At 57.6% G+C, this 17,801-nt stretch overlaps 2 protein-coding genes across 2 annotated transcripts in view; one reads left to right on the top strand and one right to left on the bottom strand.

The window, feature by feature from the left end:
• KIRREL3 (kirre like nephrin family adhesion molecule 3) overlaps positions 1 to 10,253 on the top strand; it is a gene marked incomplete at its 5' end in the record, with an annotated part of 50,559 nt that extends 40,306 nt beyond the window's left edge. Inside the window, 3 exons of the mRNA XM_057382077.1 lie at positions 1,881 to 1,990; positions 8,340 to 8,426; positions 9,375 to 10,253. Coding sequence (XP_057238060.1) covers positions 1,881 to 1,990; positions 8,340 to 8,426; positions 9,375 to 9,818 — 641 coding nt within the window. The remainder of the gene's footprint in view (positions 1 to 1,880; positions 1,991 to 8,339; positions 8,427 to 9,374) is intronic.
• Positions 10,254 to 10,329: 76 nt separating this feature from the next.
• The window catches only part of ST3GAL4 (ST3 beta-galactoside alpha-2,3-sialyltransferase 4), a 13,822-nt gene continuing 6,350 nt past the window's right edge, over positions 10,330 to 17,801 (bottom strand). Inside the window, exons 3-12 of the mRNA XM_057382037.1 lie at positions 15,007 to 15,079; positions 14,464 to 14,533; positions 13,824 to 13,907; positions 13,633 to 13,730; positions 13,216 to 13,276; positions 12,888 to 12,983; positions 12,615 to 12,804; positions 12,371 to 12,514; positions 12,134 to 12,277; positions 10,330 to 11,751 (exon numbers count right to left, since the gene is read on the bottom strand). Coding sequence (XP_057238020.1) covers positions 11,665 to 11,751; positions 12,134 to 12,277; positions 12,371 to 12,514; positions 12,615 to 12,804; positions 12,888 to 12,983; positions 13,216 to 13,276; positions 13,633 to 13,730; positions 13,824 to 13,907; positions 14,464 to 14,533; positions 15,007 to 15,079 — 1,047 coding nt within the window. The 3' untranslated portion in view covers positions 10,330 to 11,664. The remainder of the gene's footprint in view (positions 11,752 to 12,133; positions 12,278 to 12,370; positions 12,515 to 12,614; positions 12,805 to 12,887; positions 12,984 to 13,215; positions 13,277 to 13,632; positions 13,731 to 13,823; positions 13,908 to 14,463; positions 14,534 to 15,006; positions 15,080 to 17,801) is intronic.

Below are 17,801 nucleotides of genomic sequence, written 5' to 3' on the forward strand. Positions count from 1 at the left end.
GCGAGGAAAGCAGTTCCCTCGGTGTTAGTGGTGTGTGAGGTATCACAGAGATCAGCTCAGGAATGATGGGACTGACAGAGCACTCGGGTATCAGGAGAAGGACTCATTTCCTGCCAGGATGGCTGCAGATTCCTCTCACAAAATAAATACTGGAGCATCTTTTACAACAACAGCCTGGTGCAGGCTGCAGGAACAATTATGTGGAGGGGACACAATGACCTAGGAGCAACACTGGAGAAGGAATCTCCTGACCTGGCCACTGACCACAGCTAACAGCACTGGGGGAGGCCATTCCTGACCACCTTTTGGGAAAATGCAGGAAAAAAGGGGGAAAAAAAAAAAAAAGGGCCAGGTGCAGACACACCGAGCCTGGAGGCTCTGGAAAAGAAAAAAAAATTACTTTACTGCACATCTGTTGTTGTATCTTCAGTGACTTAACAGCCTAGAGTTATTTAAGGGGGAGCACTCCTGGGAGAGGAGCTGCAAGACAGTGATTAGCTTCTCCTTGTGATTAAAGACAGAGGCTCCAGCACCAGGAACGTGGTCCCAGCAGGAAAACATTTAAAAAAAGAAAAAAAATCTGTAGTATATTCCCAGTGAAAGCCTTTGCCTCGTGCCCTGAGCCTTGGAGAAGTCTGGGGGCTGCAGGTATTGAGGACAGGGAATGCCAGGAGAGATGAAATCAGGGATGGAGCCTCCGGCTGGTCTGGGTTACATCATCCAGTTTGGTTTAGAGATAAAAATCCCCGGGGTCCAGCCTTTTCTGGACGGATCCCGCACTCCTGGCTCGGCAGGGCGCTGCTGCATCCATCAGCTGGAGGCAGATCTGACAAACCGGCGGTTCAAGGCAGGTTTTGGGTCCGGGAGGGCTGGCACAGCCATCCTGGGAGGTGAGAGCCAGATCCGCGGCTGGGGCTCGGCTTCAAAGCCGTCGAGGTCTCGCTGCTCASATTTGCCTCCATCTCTGCTTTTCATCTCGGCTTTGCGCCGCCGCTCTGCTCCCGCTGCTCGGCGTCTGTGCCTTAATTCTGCTGGAATGGTTTGTTCAAAGCACGCCTGACACCTTCAGGGGAGGCAGGGACTCTCTCCAGGAATGTTTTTCTCCCTTCTCGTCATCTCCAGGCTGCTTGCAGATGACAAACCCATCCCTGGCCGCGTCTGTGCTCGCTGCTCGGCCCTTTCCGTGCGTGTCTGCACCCCAGACCGGGGGAGGCTTTTTTTGGGAGGCTCCCAGCGCCTGGGCAGAGCTGGTCCATCCCTCAGGAGTATTTCCTGCCGGTCAGCAGGCTGGACAATGACCCCACTCCCTGTGTGAGCAGCTCTGCTGCAGCCCAGCCCCTGGTGACAGCCAAGGCCACCCGAGCTCCCAAAGGAATTCCTGTAGGAGGCTGAGCTGTCCATCCCTCATGGCAATGCAAATTTCGTTCCTCCCGCTCTCCACTGCCTTGCTGACAACTGCAGGAGCAATGTTTGAACGTATTTGGGTGTCTGAATTGGAGCTAGGCTGTGTCTCCACGATGTCTCCAGCCTCACCCGGGATGCCCTTCCCACAGAACCGACCCCTTCCAGCGGCACCAGCCCATCCCAACATCAGGATTTTGGGGAGAGGGGGACAAGGTGCTGCTTCTTCTCCTGGGGTGGGCAGCCACACTCACACGAGTGGGAGCTCAATCACTGGTGACCGCGGTCAGAGCCGGTGTTCAAAGGTGATTTTCCTGGCCAGGCACCCTCAGCCAGGTCCCTGCAGTAACTCCACCGCTGCTCGGACTAACCCCCTTCACCTTCAGCCTCGGACTAACCCCCTTCACCTTCAGCCTCGGACTAATCCCCTTCACCTTCGGCCTCGGACTAACCCCCTTTTCCTTCTCCTCTTTCCGCAGATCTCAAGGGTGTGGTTTCCGCCAAGAACGACATCCGTGTGGAGATCGTGCACAAGGAGCCGGCCTCGGGCAGGGAGGCGGAGGAGCACCCGACCATCAAGCAGCTGATGGTGAGGAATTCCTTCCCCGCCCCGAGCGATCGCTCCGGGCTAAACTTTGATGGGAACGAGCCCGGGCACGTGTCCTTCAGCCCGGAATGACCACTCGAGGCAAAGATGCTCTTTCAAAAAATCCTGCCCTCGAAATCCACATCCTTCTGCCGTAAAAACTCGAGTCAAACTTGACCGATGAGAACGGAGAGCTGGGAGGGGTTTATTGCACTGGCCCAGCTGCCCGCCGGGCTAACTGCAAAGCAAATTCGCCACYTCACACCTGGAAAGCTGCGGAGGGCAGGGAAACTCGCCAGGGGTGAGCACGGGGTGATAAGGAGCTCATTGAGCAGCGAGGGCTGCGCCCCGAGAGTTCTGTGTGTGCACAGGGCTGGATGCACTCCCGGAACGCCGCGGGTGTGGGGATGCTCTGCGCCTGGGGCTGGAACAACCGGGGAGGGGTCACCCTCCCGAGGACACCGCCTTCACCCGAGGGGACCGACACACACAGGCAGGGCAGGAGGGGGGTGGCTGAGAGCCCAGGAAACTCAGCTTGAGCCCGGGGACTGCATCCTCACCACCAACCCCTTCGGTCATTGTTCTCTGTCTCAGCCCCAGTTTGCCTTTGGTTTCCCTTGCTCGTGACAAATTGAAGCTGAAAAATGGCTAAGAAAGGCAAATAGCTGTAAAAAAACGAGAGAAAAGAGCAGATGGGAAGGGGAGAAGGGAATGAAGAAACCAGTGGCTGCTTTCTAGGCTGCTGGCTGGTTTTTATCTCCTCTAACTCTCCCTCTTTTGGGCGGCACTTGTATGTCCTGCCTGCAAAAGCTGTTCCATGAACGCCTGGTGGGAAGGCAAGGCTGAGCATTGTAGGGTGGGTGGAATTGCCTGCTGGAATTGTCAGGATTGCCAGAGCATCCAGACAGCCAGGGAGCCTCCAAACAATGAGGCAGAAAGGAGGTGGAGATRTGGCAATTTATCCCAGCACCACTGAGGTTTCTGTGCAAGACCCTTCGTTCCCTGCAGGGCTTTGCAGTGAGAAATCTGCAAGGCCACGGTGGGGTTTGGAAAGCTGGAAGGACAGGGGAGGCTGGGATTGGGTTTGGAGCACTCTGCTGGGATGAAGGGGAGTAAGAAGTTTCCTCTTCATGGGACCCTATACATCACCTGTGTGATCAGCAGCGCCGAGCCCAGATCTGGCTCCCACAGGGGCATTTGGGATCATCCCAAATCCCGCTCCAGACTGTAACTGGAAGCATATTATGCCATGCTGGAAACACACACAAAGCCTCAGCAGAAGAGAACATTTACCACTGTGACCAAATGAGGAAGGGGATGGTCATGGGGCATCAGGCACAGGATCCTGGGAGCCTTCCTGGGGATTTTCTGGGGTTATTGGTCAGAGCCAGAGGGTGATTTCACAGCAGTGTGTGTTTTGGTGAGGCTGGTAGCGGAGCTGCACCAGGCTCRTTGCAATGAGGGTTCTGGCAGGGTGGAAATGGTGCGGAAAAAAAATGACAACGTTTGTTTGAGAGCTGGGAAAAAATGCCTGGCAGGGAGAGGTTAGAGAGCTCCGGGGTTTATCAGCAGACTGGTGAGAGGGGGTTTGGTCATGGCACAAAGGGGTTGTTTGAGTGTAAACAGGGAAGGCAAAGCTGAGTGCTTTGGATATGACAAAACAGAGACTCACAGCCTGAAGAAGGAGATTCTTCTTCCTCTCTCTTGGCCAAATTTCCAGGCATTTTTCCTCAAGATACAGCAGCTGGAAATGGCATTGTTGGATCAGCASCGTTCAGGAGCTGGAAGAGATGGTCCATGATCTCTGTCCCTGATGCTGGGAGGGCTTGGCCCCAGCTGGGACGTCCTTCCTGCAGGGAGACAGCATCAAAAGCCCTTCCCCTGCCTGGACAAGAGCCTCCCCACCCTCATGTGCCCTCGGCGAGCACATTCCCAGGAAATACTCCCCAATTTCTTCTCTCCTCAGAGTCCACAGGACCCCTGCTCTCTCTCATCCACCTCCTTGTTGTGTCCAGCAGGCGGTGTGGGCATCCTCCCCCGGCCATCAGACACCCAGCCTTGGATGCCAATCAGATTCCTGATARAATATTCTGACTTTGTCAATTAAATGACAGATCAAGTTAAAAACTTCCTCTTGCTGAGGAGCAGCAATGAGACCTCTCCAGCAGGAGGAGGAGGTGTCCAGCACTTCTCTATCCTCACCCCAAGATTTTCCAGCTCTCCCTCCTCCGCCATTTGCCTTCTCTGAATATCCTATGAGACCTCCCTGCTTTGAGAGGATCTCCTCGCCCTCACCAGTGTTCATCACACCTTGCAGTTTAATTTCACCTGTGACTGTCATTGCCATGCCGGGCTCGGGCTCATTAATGTGGATGTTGAAGAGGAGCAGCCTCTCTGGCAAACAGCTCCTCGCTGCTCTCCATCCCAACCCCATCCCGGCCTCTCGGCCGAGCCCCTGAACCCAGCACAGCCCGACCTGCTCCTGCTGAATTTCAGGATCCTCAGCACGGTGGCTGWGCCTTTGTTCCTCAGTTTCCCACCGCGTCCTGCTCTGCCGGAGCGTTCCTGGCCGCAGAGTGCCAGCGTGGCTCTCCTTCCCCCCAAACGCTGTTTTGTCATTCTCCAGCCATCTGTGACCTCGGCAGCTCACCGTGCTTTTCACAAGTCATTATTCATGCATCTATAAATTCATTAACACCTTAGGATACGCGTCACGCTGGCTGATTTGCATATGTTCACATTGCCTCAGCGCCGCTCCCACCCCCTGCTCCGAGAGCKGTTCTGCCAGGCAGCGCCTACGGGCAGGGAAAAGGCTGCCAGCTCTAGCGGCCAGAGGAAAAGGAGCGGGTAAAGGGCCGGATCCCGGGCAAAATAAACCACAACAGCCGCGTTCTCCCCTCTGCGTGCACTGCATGGGCACGGCGGCTCCGTTGAGCTCAGGCTGTGAGAGGAGAGAGGAAAAGCATCGTGGCACAGCCTCCTCCCTTGCCATGGCTGGGTTTATTCCCGGCACASGACCCTGTGCCTCCCCTTCTGTGAAATGGGGCTGGTATTCCCAAAGGAGCCGTTCCCACTGCGGTGGGAAGTCAGAGACGATCCCAAAGTGTCAGGCAGGCAGGGGCATCCCAGTGATCTCCATCTCTGGATCATTCCCTCCATCAGAGGGGATCCGGTGTGGCCAGGCAGATCCRGGCATCGCCTTTGGTTCATATTTGGAGTGGAACAGTCTCAGTTATCAATCCAGTGACAGGTTTATCTTGTCCCGTCTCCTTAAAGCCATCCCCGTGCTCCAAGGGCTGTTCCCAGTGTGTTCACAGCATACACAGGTGATCAGCACCGGACACCTGTTCCAGACAGCGCCCAGCTCAGATCCCCATGGAAGAGGGAAAATCCAAGAAGCAGAATTTTCATTCTGTATGGGGCTCATTCCCAGCAGACACAGCATCCCTTCCTCTGCCTTTCTCCCGTGCCCGCGGGCTGGGACACGTTCCACRTGCCCGGTGGCCACTGCCACCGCCACCCTGGGCAGCGCCAGCAACCCCGAGCTGGCAGAGCCGGGTCTGAAYTGGGGCCAGGCTGCRTCCCCACGACATCCAACCTCGCCCGGGATGCCCGGGGARCATCCCTCCCACACCACCAAACMCTTCCAGCGGCACCAGCCCATCCAAAATCAGCATTTTGGGGACAGGTGGGACAAGGTGCTGCAGCTTCTGCTGGGATGGACAGCCACAGTCACGCCAGTGGGAGCTCACATCACTGGGCACAGCGGCCAGAGCCGGTGTTTGAAGGGGGACAGGTGGGACAAGGTGCTGCAGCTTCTGCTGGGATGGACAGCCACAGTCACGCCAGTGGGAGCTCACATCACTGGGCACAGCGGCCAGAGCCGGTGTTTGAAGGTGATAAAGCTTCATCCAGCCGGGAATTCCCAGAGGGGCTCTTTATTCATGGGCTGGTCCCCTCCCTGCGAGCAGAGGAAGYCGCTGTTCGAGGATCGCCATCACCATCCCTCACCCCGGTGACGTCTGGCCCACACAAGCGCTGCCGGGTGGCATCCAATTACCCAACCAGCCGGAAATATTGTAATTAAACCTGGAGCGAGGTGGGGGGAGGCGCCTCGAGCGCGCCAGGTCTGGACGATACTCAGGCACCTGGAGCAGCRTTTTAAAAAACATATTGTGTCCACGAATGAAAGCCAAGAATTTCATATCCTGTCGGATTCTTTGATTCTCCATCTCAGAGGCGGCGTGAAACGCGGGAGAGCTCCGCATTTCCGGGCGGACCGGGAGCAGGGCGCTGCTTCCATCGGTGTTTCCCTGCCCGAGAGGGCACTTTGCTCTGCCGGGATGCGCTCCCCGGGCGCTGCGAGCCAGCACGGCGGAGCTGAGGTGATGCTCGGGATCTCGAGGGGGTCCCTGCCCTTTGCAGTGAGAGAAACTGAGGCAGCGGCACTCAGGGGTGCGGGGATTATGCAGTTTGGCACATCCCTCATTTGATCCAGGAGGCACCGGCGAGCTTTGGGAATGGACAGGAATTCACACCCCACCTGCGCTSCCCCACTGCTCTGGGGATGGCAAAGGCTGCTGGCGCCTGGCAGTGCCGAGCAGGATTAGATCCTGGCATGRGATTGCCAGGATGGGAAGGGCGCTGGCAGGAGGGGAATGGTGGGCTCGCAGCTCCGACCGGCGGCTGTGTCACCAGCCATCTGCAGGCAGCGCTGCGCCGCGGATCGGAGCAGATCGGGGCTGTCACCCGGCTGGACAAAGCCATGGATCTGGAAAAAAAGTCGGGCATGGCACTGGGGCATCCCCTGCCAGGGCACTCGGGCATCTCCGGTCTGTTTCCATGTATTTCCTCTCCCCTTTCGTAATTCTCATTAATATTGGTGATGGAGTGAACTTGAGTTAACTCCCGTCCCTTCCCGGTGTTTACTCAGCGATGACAAAGCGGAAATCCCACACGGMGGTCCCCCCGCCCGCTAATTAACGGTGTAACCTTTAACAAAGATGACGTTAATGACCGGCTGTAATGGGGGAAGTGGAGAGTCAGTGATGTGACGGCGYTTTAGGGGCGCCCTGCAGTCCCCAMACCCACRGGGTGCGGCCRAATTCAGAGCCTCACGGACMGGCAGGGTCMCCACGGGGCTCAAGGAGCATCCCAGTGCCCGGATCATTCCCACACCACTGCGAGAAMTGGTTTAAAACACCCCATCAAAGCCGGCATTAACTCCAGGGCGGTTTGGTCACAGCGGGACTGTCCCCTTGGTTCCCAATTCCCTTCTCTCCATCTCCGGCTCCGGCCCTGTCCACCTGGGTCACCCACGCCAAAAAAACAGCCAAATCCAAGGAGGATGGGTGATTTCTCCTTTTCTTTCTGAGCTGGGGTCTGTTAAACCTTTCCGATAGGGTTCACACCCCCAGTCTCTGCCTTTGCAGCGATGTTTTAGAGGATCGAGGGGGCTGGCAGAGCAAAAAAAAAAAAACCTCGAACATCCCATTTTAGCTGCACTTATTTAATCCTCGGCGACACTTGTATTTATCCTGGTAAATCAATGGCTGATACAGGCTTTCTTTTCCCTAGGAAATCTCAGGTACTTTAATTTATTGCCTTTAACAGCCACATCAAAGGCTTTCGGGAGATGAACAGCAAGTGCCGCGGGGTGAATTTCCACAGCCACTTACCATCCTAAAGAGGAGAGAATTTGGGCAATAAAAAGGGATTTTGGGGCTGATGTGGGGCTGTGATCGCAGAGAAGCCGAGCTGGAGGCGTCCGGTGAATACGGGAGAAGCTAAAAAAAGGCAACTGAGAAATGGGTTGATAATTATTCTGCTTCCTGCACAGCCCCGTGTGCTGAAGGAAGGGTAATTAAAGCTGTGGTGTAATTAATGTGCACCTTGCCCCTCCTCTCCTCCTCCTCCGGATCACGGCCAGCCTTCAAAGGAAAACTAATGAGRCGGCCAAGTTTAGCTGAGGAGGAAATAATGAAAACAAAGCGAAAAAAAAAAATTATAAAGGAGATTTTGGGGTATTGCTTTGGGCAGGTGGATGCAGCCCCGATCCTCACTACTGCACATAATTCCTTTTCTGCATCAGCCCGGCCTATTCTGTCCTAAACAAGCAAAAACAATCTGTAACCCAGGGAATCGCGGGGCTTTTGGGCGCCCGCCCGGCTCCGCTGCCCTCGGACTGTCGGGGCATCCCTGGGCAAGCCCTTGAACCCGGCTGGTGGCTGATGATGGACGTGGGGCTCGGCCCACACGGCCCCGGGGATGGGGACAGCCGAGGGACAGCCGGGGGACAGCCGGGGGACAGCCGGTGCCTGCCATGCTGATCCCTGTCCGCGTCCTTTCCCAGATGGACCGCGGGGAGTTCCAGCAGGATTCGGTGCTGAAGCAGCTCGAGGTGCTCAAGGAGGAGGAGAAGGAGTTTCAAAACCTGAAGGTGAGCTGATCCTGGGGGACCACCTCTGTCAGAGATGGGGTCAGAGCCACCCTGGTCACTCCTGGCGGAGGGACTGCACCCCGGGGTGCTGGACACCCCTCCTGAGCCCACCACCCTGCAGAACAGCTCATCCCTCACCCAGCAGTGCTGCTGCCACACTGGCTGTCCTTGGGCCATGTCCCCAGTGGGACCTGTCCCAGAGAGCTGTCCCTGTSCAGGGAGAGAGGCTCTGGTGCCCGGGCACTGTTTTCTGGCCCCTTTTGGGGGTCACGTGAAGGTGTGTTACCAGGATAGTGGGAACAAGGAGCACCTTGTTCCATCTGGAGGGGGCTGCACAGAGTGGGACACATTGGTGGCACAAGAGGACATTGCTGGAAGCTTTGGGGTTGAGGGTGTCCTCCAAAAGGGGGCTGTGAAGATGGAGAAGGGTCTGGAGTGGCCACACAAGGAGAAGCTGAGGTGACTTGGCTTGTTCAGCCTGGAGGAGACTGAGGGGAGACTCACTGGGGTCTGCAGCTTCTTCCTGAGGGACAGCACTGATCTCTGTGCCCTGTGACAGGGACAGGACCCAGGGAAGGGCTGGAGCTGTGCCAGGGAGGGTCAGGCTGGAGATCAGGGAAAGGTTCTTCTGTCCCCAGAGGGTGCTGGCACTGCCCAGGCTCCCCAGGGAAAGGTTCTTCTGTCCCCAGAGGGTGCTGGCACTGCCCAGGCTCCCCAGGGAATGGTCCCGGCCCCGAGGCTGCCAGGGATGCACAGGGTGGGATTGTTGGGGGGTTTGTGCAGGGCCAGGAGCTGGACTGGGTGATCCTGTGGGTCCCCCCCAACTCAGGATATTCTGTGATTCCAATAAATCTCACACGTCCCAGGTGGAGGGGCAGGGTGGGCACCCCCAAATGCCACAGCACCCATGGAAACCACCACCAACCTGCCCCTTCTGCCCCTCCCCAGGACCCCACCAACGGCTACTACAGCGTGAACACCTTCAAGGAGCACCACTCCACGCCCACCATCTCYCTGTCGGGCTGCCCGGCTGACCTGCGCCCGGCCGGCAAGCAGCGGGTGCCCACGGGCATGTCCTTCACCAACATCTACAGCACGCTGAGCGGCCAGAGCCGCCTCTACGACTACAGCCAGCGCTTCGTGCTGGGCATGGGCAGCAGCTCCATCGAGCTGTGCGAGCGCGAGTTCCAGCGCGGCTCCATGAGCGACAGCAGCTCCTTCCTCGACACCCAGTGCGACAGCAGCATCAGCAGCAGCGGCAAGCAGGACGGCTACGTGCAGTTCGACAAGGCCAGCAAGGCCTCCGCGTCCTCCTCCCACCACTCCCAGTCGTCTTCCCAAAACTCAGACCCCAGCCGGCCCCTGCAGAGGCGGATGCAGACGCACGTTTGAGCCCCTCCGGGGCCGCTCGGGACCTCCGCGCTCGGACAGTGGCGCCCGCCGGCGGCGAGAGGCCGGAGCCGGGACCCCCGGAGCGGGGCTGCGGGGCGGGGGGGACCGGCCGAGCATCCCCCCCGTCCCCGGTACATGCTAAGCACAACCCTGAGGACGCGCCGAGCCCCGGGGAGCCGCCCCCAACGCGCACCCCCGCGCCCCRCCAGCCGCTCGCCTCCGCTTCCCGCTGCCCTCTCCCACCCGGCTCCTTCCCTTCCCTCGTGGTGTTCCGTGTCCATACTTATAGAGTCCGTTTCGGGGGGGTTTGGGGGGGTCCCGCCCTGTGGGACAGAATAGGGGGGGGGACATCGGTGGGACAGGGACCCCCCGGGAAGGGCCTCTCCGCGCTGTATCGCGGCGCCGCGGTCAATACAAGAGGTGTTTCTCGTGGCACGCCTGGGCTGATGGCCACCCCGCGGGGACACCGGCTTCCCTGGCGCTCTGCCCCCGCACTGAGCTGGCCCGGAGSCCGGGGGACGCCCCACGGGGGCAGAAATGGCCGGTGGTGGAGGGAAACTGAGGCACGGGGCAGCTGGGATCCTGCGAGCCCAGCGTGGGAGCCAGGAGATGGGGCCTCACAGCAGGTAAGGGGATGTGGGGACACACGGGCATGGGGACAGACCACCCCCCTGCATCCACAGCCCCAAAACTCCCTCACACATCCCCCGATCACACCCCAGGAGCGCCCAGCCCATCCCAGCCTCACCAGGACTTTATTGGGTGCCAGCATCAGCCCCAACACCCCCATCCACGGGTCCCCCCAACACTGACAGCCCCACGGGGGCACAGGGGACCCTACACCAGCAGGGACAAGGCACCAGTCAACCCCTCGGTGGTGGSGGGACATCCCAAACGCCCACCCCCATGGAGCCAAGAACGTGCCAGCCCACCCTGGGCCCCTGGCACCAGTGGCACACGGGCCCTGGGGAAGGCTCCACCATAAATAAGCATTTAAATTAATTAAATTAATCTGCACCCATAAAGGGCCCCGGCAGACCCCRAAGCCAAGCACCCCAAGGTGCCCCCGCCCAGGGGGGCTGCGGGGACGAGCCCCGACGCCAGCGCTAAGGCACAGGACAGGGCCGCCAAGTAAAAAGGAAATTAAAAAAAAACGGGGGGTGGGAATTAAATATTTGGGGGGAGGTCCAGGGCAGGGAGGAGGCAAAATTAGCCTGCAAAGGCTCCCATTCCCTGGGGGGGGCCAGGACCCCCAAAATCAGCCCCTCAGCAGGGCCCTCGTCAGTGTGTGAGGGAATTAAGGGAAGGAGAATGTCCAGGGCAAGGGCTCCTGCCCCGACTCACCCCCTCAGGCCCGCTGGGAGGGAGGACCCCCCTACCCCACAAATCCCCTCCAGGTCCTCGGTAGCTTCAGTGCGTCAGTAGAAAAGGTGCGGGGGCACGGCCCCGCCGGGCTCCCTGCACCCCCAGGAGCTGCCCCACCCGGGGACCCGCGGTCCCGCACGGATCCCCAGCCCCAGCAGTCCCAGGGCACGGTGGCAGCGATGACCAGGATGCTCTGCCCTCAGTCACTCCAGCTGCGCCAGTGCTGTGTCCCCTCGCTGTGAGAACGGTGTCCCCTCGCTGAGAACGGTGTCCCCTCGCTGTGAGAACAGTGTCCCCTCGCTGTGAGAACGGTGTCCCCTCGCTGAGAACGGTGTCCCCTCGCTGTGAGAACAGTGTCCCCTCGCTGTGAGAACAGTGTCCCCTCGCTGCAGGGACGCTGTCTTCTCGCCCCGGGGACGGTCTCCCCTCACTGCGGGGATGGTGTCCCCTCGCCCCGGTGACAGTGTCCCTGCGGCCACCCTCAGAAGTAGGTGAGGTTCTTGACGAGTCCCAGCTCCAGCATCCTCTTGATGGCCACGGCCTCGTGTGACACGTTGTGCTCCGACGCCTGCAGGATGGGGAGCAGGGGGTGACACTGGAGTCTGGCACAGAGGGGCCAAGTGCTCTCCTGCCACCCCTCTCACATTCCCAACCCCACCAGTGGGGACTGGAGYCCCCCAAAAGCAGGGATGAAACCCTCCCTGCCCAATCCCCTTGTCCATGAGCCCTTCCCCTCACACATAAACAGGGCATGGGTCCAACTCTCCAAGCCTCCAAAGACTACATAGTTGGATGATGACCATCCAAAGATRGAGCTCGACACTCATCATGGGAGGGGAATGAGGGAAGAGCCTCCYACACCCCTCAGCATCCTGGATCTGCCCTTTTGGGCTGCCATCCTGGGGGAAGAATGGGGGAAACATGGACCAAACCGTGGGGCAGACACTTACAGCCATGGACTTGAGTGTGATCTGCTCGTAGTAGTGGATGGTTTGCTTCTTGTTGTTCGAGTCAGGGTAGCCAAAGCCCGCAATGTGCACCAGGTCACAGAAGTGCAGCGCCAGGGTGATGGCCAGCAGCCCCGTGGTGGGTTTCTGTGGGACACAGTGCCACAGAGAGCCCTTCAGGGAGCTGTGCAGGGACAGGCTGTCCCCCCTSAGGGGTGCAGGGCCATCCCCACCCCTTACCTGTTTGACCTTCCGTGGTTGCTTCATGGGGAGGTTGAGCAGTTTAGCAGCAGTCACTTCCATGTAGTAGGGGTTGAGGATGCGCACTTGCTCYGGGTTGGCATCCCAGATCAACGGGGGCTGTTTCCAAAACCCCTTCCGAACCTGCAAGAGGCCAGACATCCCCAAGGGCGGGGTGGTGGCGTGAGGGTCGGATCCTGGAGCAGTCAGGGAGGGGCTGGACCTGGCTGCCCACCACGCTCACCCTCTTTTTGTCATTAAGAATGGCCTCCATCCACTGGAAGTCCATGGGCTTGAAGGGCACGAGCACCAGCAGCGTGTCGGGGTTGTTCTCGGTGCGCGGGTCGAAGTGGGCTGACTCGGGGTAGAACAGGCGCATGGTGGTCTTGGAGCCCACGTCCTGCTCGTAACCGTGCACCGGGGCGTTGTTGAGCCTTGGGGACATCACAGGTGTCACCCCGGCTGTGGGGGCAGCGGGGAGGGAGCGGGGTGGCACCAGCTGGGTACAGGGCTGTACCTGATCACCACGTCGTAGGTGTTGATGGTGTCCCCCATGGAGCTGTTGCGGAGCCGGTGGCCGTTGCCCACCACCGCACACCTCCGGCACTTGAGGCTGTGAGAGAAACCCCCATCTCAACCAAAACCGGGGTGATTTTAACCCCCAGGGGCATTAATCCTGTGTTGTCCTGTCTCCAAACCTTCCCATGTTCCATCCACCACCCCTGGGCTGCAGAGGTTTGGTTTGCCAAATCCTGGGCCCACAGCAGACAAATTCCAAACACCCCCCATGAGGGCAAGGAGGAAGAAAAAAGAAAGAAAAGCCCCTAAACCCACCCCGRTGTTACCTCTGGATGCTCTCAGGCAGGGAGTAGTGGGTGATGGACAGCAAGCGCAGGAGGACGTCCTCTGCAAAGCAAGGGAGAGGACGAGGTGAGGAAGGTGAGGAAGGCAGTTCCTGCCTGGCACAACACCCTGGGTGCTGCCCATCCCTGCCCAATTTCCTSCTGCTGTTAATCCCATTTTCAGCAGATAATTTATCACTGGGATTTAGTAAAACCTGTCCCACCCTGAACTCTTTTAGAAGCACCACGTGCACCCAGGGTGAGGAGATATGAGCTGCAGAGTYTAAAAACCAAGGAAACAGCTCGGGAACGGTCCCCAACAAAATGAAACTGCAGCTGTCTTTAGGAAGGGGGAAGCTGAAGCCCCGGGAGCAGCAGCAGGATGGACAGACAGAGCCCAGGGAGCAGTGCCAGCCTTACCGCTTCCCTTGGTGCCGTAGGGCAGCTCGTAGAGCGACGGAGTCTTCACCCAGAAATAATCCTTCAGCTGCAAGAAGAGCGGGTGGTCCCTCGTGTAGCTGCCAGGGAGTGAAGGGTCGGTGAGATGGCACAGGGAGGGGGGTCCCGGCTCTGCATCCCCCCCACTCCCTGATTCCAGCCCCAAAACTCACTTYCCGATGAGCTGCGCCGCTTTCTTTTCCACCTCCCCTAGGGGACACGTTGTCTTGTTGTTTTCTTGCACAGGGAAATAAAAGCTGTAAAAGGAAGGGGTTAATTAAATCAAATTATGCCTGCTCCTCTGCAAGCCCCGCCTCCACCACTCCTCCCCGCGGCCGAAGGGGCTCGGGCCACCCCCCAGGCATCCCCATTGTGGGATTCAAGCTGTCAGAGAGGATTTCCAGCCGGATTTAAGGCCAGCGCTGCCTCGGTGTTTTTCAGCTGGGCTTGCAGCTTTGCATCACAAGAGGTCTCTCTTGCTCTGCTCATGAACCTCTCGCTCTGCTTTCCCATCGCTGGCACCGGGAAGAGAGCGAGGTTTTCCCACCCTCCCGGGCTCAGAAAAGCACCAGCACTCGCAAAAAAAACCCGCAGAGCCCAACCATCACCGCACACCGAGGGGGAAACTCGCTGGTGTCCCCTGCTCTCCAGCAGCAGCCGAGGGTGCAGCCACCTCCCCAGCCCCCTGGGATGCAGCCAGAGGATGCTCTGGGATCCCATGCGGGATGGGTGAGACAGAGCTGCCTCCCGGGGCGAAGGGAAGGGCAGGAGGTCCTTCAAACTTGAGTAAAAGGCACTCACAGCTGTATGTACCTGTCTTCCCGGTAGATCGAGTACCAAACCATCACCAGAAACAGCGCCAGCACCCCGAGTATCTTCCCTCCTGCGTGCCCACAGGGGAGGGGGAGAGAAAAACCACTGTCAGCCGTGGGGTTTGGATGATTGGGGTCCCACAGCCTCCCCAGCCAGGTCCAGGATGGCAGAGCCTTCTCCCCCAGGGCTGGCTGGCACCACGCCCCAGAGAGGAGCGGCTCTGAGATGAGCCCGGTGGTTTTGTCCCGGGTTTAAAAGCCACCGTGACATTTCTGTTTCCTCCTGCCTGCTTTGCATCAAAGCCCAGGAAAATGTCCCTTTTTCCATGTGCCTCCACCCTATTGTTGTACCACAAAGTCCAAGGGTGCCTGAGCCCAGAGATCAAGGTCCCCAAAACCACCTTCCCCACYGCGGCTTTCACCCGTGAAACCCCAACACTCCATCACTCAAGTGGARCCACAGCGAAGCAGCACCCAACCCCCAGAGCCAGATTTCCAAATGCCAATTCCCCAGGGGAGATGGGATCCTCTCTGTGGGACTCACGAGACTTGTTGATCATTTTTATCAGCAGGAAAGGGATCAGGCGAGGGCCGGAGCTCTCATCGCGGCTGGTCACCTGCAGCGGGAGAACGGGAATGCCATCGGGTCAGGGCAAAGCCCATGGGAGCCGACCCCAAAACCCCATCCAGGAGACATCACCCCCTGCTTGCCCATCTGCATCWGTGGGTGCAATGGCTCCCCAAGGGATTTATTTATTTAAAGTCACATTTCTTTGCTGCCAAAAGGTTAGTTTAGGGAGCTTATCAAAGCCAGGCAAGCTTCCCAAGGAGCTCTACAGCTAACAGACAAAAGGAAAATAAAAAGCGAGGAAAAACAAGCCCCCAGTGGGGTTTCAACCACGAAATCCCATGGCGGGGAGCCCAGCTTAAGCATCCACCTGGCAGCAGCAGGTACAAAGCCCAGTGTGCCACCACAAAGCCAGCRAGAAAGGACAGGAGCAGCCGAGCAGGATCAAACCGAGGAGCATCACGTACTTGGGGAACCTCCAAGGCCTTGGATTCGCCCATCCCGGCCCGGGGAAAGGAGGTGCCACGAGCTCAGTGCCCGCCCCAACGCTGCCCAGGGAAGCGTGGCCACTTTGGTTCTCCTYGGACACCTCTGGCTCCTGCAACGAGGAGCAGAGAGCCCTGGTTGGAACCATCCTGGACCAGCTCATCCCATCCTGGGATGCCTCTATAACTTAGGTCAAGGTTACAAAATGCTTAAATAGTTTCATTCATAAAATACCTAACACAAATTGAAGTTCTTTAATGATTACATAACTTGAATTATAGTTTTTWTGTATTTATATAATCTGAATTATAACTTTCTATACAATGTTATAGTCAAGTGTAGTTAACTAGCTGTTTAAGCAAAAACTCGCCAGGTGGATAACCTCAAAAAATAAATAAATATAGCTAATTGGGAAACAGCAAGATGAACTAATGAGAAATTGGCATTGTAAAGCCCATTAGCCACAAGATTAAAAATTCAGACCAGTTAGATTCAGAAAGCCCAAAAAACRCCCTAACTGCATGTGCTCTGAAGGAAAAACTGCAAAGTTCAGGTGCAAGGAAGACTTTGAGTCTTCATCAGAGAAGACCCCCACGACCACCWAAACTGAGGAAGCACAAGGGCAGTACAAAAAAAACATTTATAACAATGAGATAACCTTATGTAAATTAGTTCCAGACCCGTACATGATGATGTTATGCTGACATAGCAACATTAAACAATAYTTATTGTAGAAATAAGACACAACACTTGATAAAAGTGGGTGAGTTCGGTAAAAAATCCCCCTCACCTCCAGCGCTGCAATGAACAAATCCCTGCTTTATGGGGTTTTATTTCCAGCCTGTCTTTTCCAACTTCACAAGGATGCAAAACGAACTTACCGGGTGGGAGACGCTTTGGGGTGCAGGGGGGATTTGCTCCCGGGGTGAATCTGGCTCTAAAATCCCAGCTCAGAGCTGAGCTTGGCTTTGGCACCCAGCACCGAGCTCCCCCCGGCTGGAGCAGAGGGAGGGGAGCACTAAAGGGCAGCCAAGGGGAAAGGTGCACGCCCGGGCTGGGCCATCACAGCCCATGGAAAGCTCCGGGGATTAGTCAGAGCCTCACCCCCTCCCTGCCCSAGGAACCCGACACCTGCCCGACGGACCACAGCCTCACCCAGCCCCGAGACAGGGCGAGAACAGCCCGGCTGGGGGCAAAAACGGACCAGGAATGAGGAAAAATGGCACCGAAGAAGGTCCCACGGGAGCCAGGCTCTTCCCTTCCCTGCCACGGGCTCCTGAAGTTAAAAGGGCAGGAGGGCAATTAATTAAATAGGGCAGGGAGGGTAATTAAAAGGCAGTTAAGGACAATTAAACCACGCTAAAAGCAACGGGATAGGAGACCAGAAAAAGAAAATTGTGCCCATTTGACAGCACAGGGATGGGGACAGGTGAGGWGGTCCCTTAGGAAAGCAGCTCTGTCCTTCTGAACTGCTTCTCCTCCATAAAACGTGGATAATWGTGCCCCACCATCACCTGGGGGCCCCAGGAAGGAGAAGCAAACCCCCCAACCCACTTTACACCCTGGCTCTCATCCTGCATCTGTATTTCTGGCTCAACAAGCCCCTCCTGCGTGGGAAGATGAAATCCCCTGCGGGATCTTGGAGGGTGGGAGCGTACAGGGAGGAGACACTGCGGGGGTCTCACCCCGTACATGTTAATGGCTTGGAAAAACTAAAATCAGGGGAAASTAAAAAGCAGCTTGTGCTTCCTGGGGGGTTTTGATCTTTGCAAAAGTGGCCACAAAAACCCCGAAGGGAAATCCACCGCAGCTGGAGGTTGGGGATGCTCCTGGGGGGCCTGAGCACCCCTGTTTGCCCAGGGCTGGGCACCTGTTGGGCATCAGGACCTGCCTTTAACACCAAATCCACCCTCCAGCCTCATCCTCGGGTGCCAAAGCACCCAAAGGAGAACCCTTCACCCCTCCCACTGGCGAAGACACCGGGAAAATCCGCTCTGCCCGCAATGTTTGCCTTCACATACCAGCCTTTTTTAAACAATATTTTTGGACAGCTTTATGATCTTTTCCCAGGCTTGTACGCACAAGCTGGGCCTGATGCAAAACTTATCTAAGGCAAACACGGCAAATAATCCCCGAGGAGAGGGAACGTTGTTTAGCGAAGCGTTCAGGGAATGCAGAGCAAAACAGAGCACACCCGGCTGCCCCCGCGCCCGCGGTGCCTCTGGAACGAGTCCAAGCTCCCACAGCCTGCCCAGGTCCACAGCCCGAGAGCAGGAAGGGCTGAA

This window comes from Malurus melanocephalus, unplaced genomic scaffold, assembly GCF_030028575.1.
Source record: "Malurus melanocephalus ecotype Western Australia unplaced genomic scaffold, MMel_1.1 scaffold_548, whole genome shotgun sequence".
Lineage (NCBI taxonomy): Eukaryota > Metazoa > Chordata > Aves > Passeriformes > Maluridae > Malurus > Malurus melanocephalus.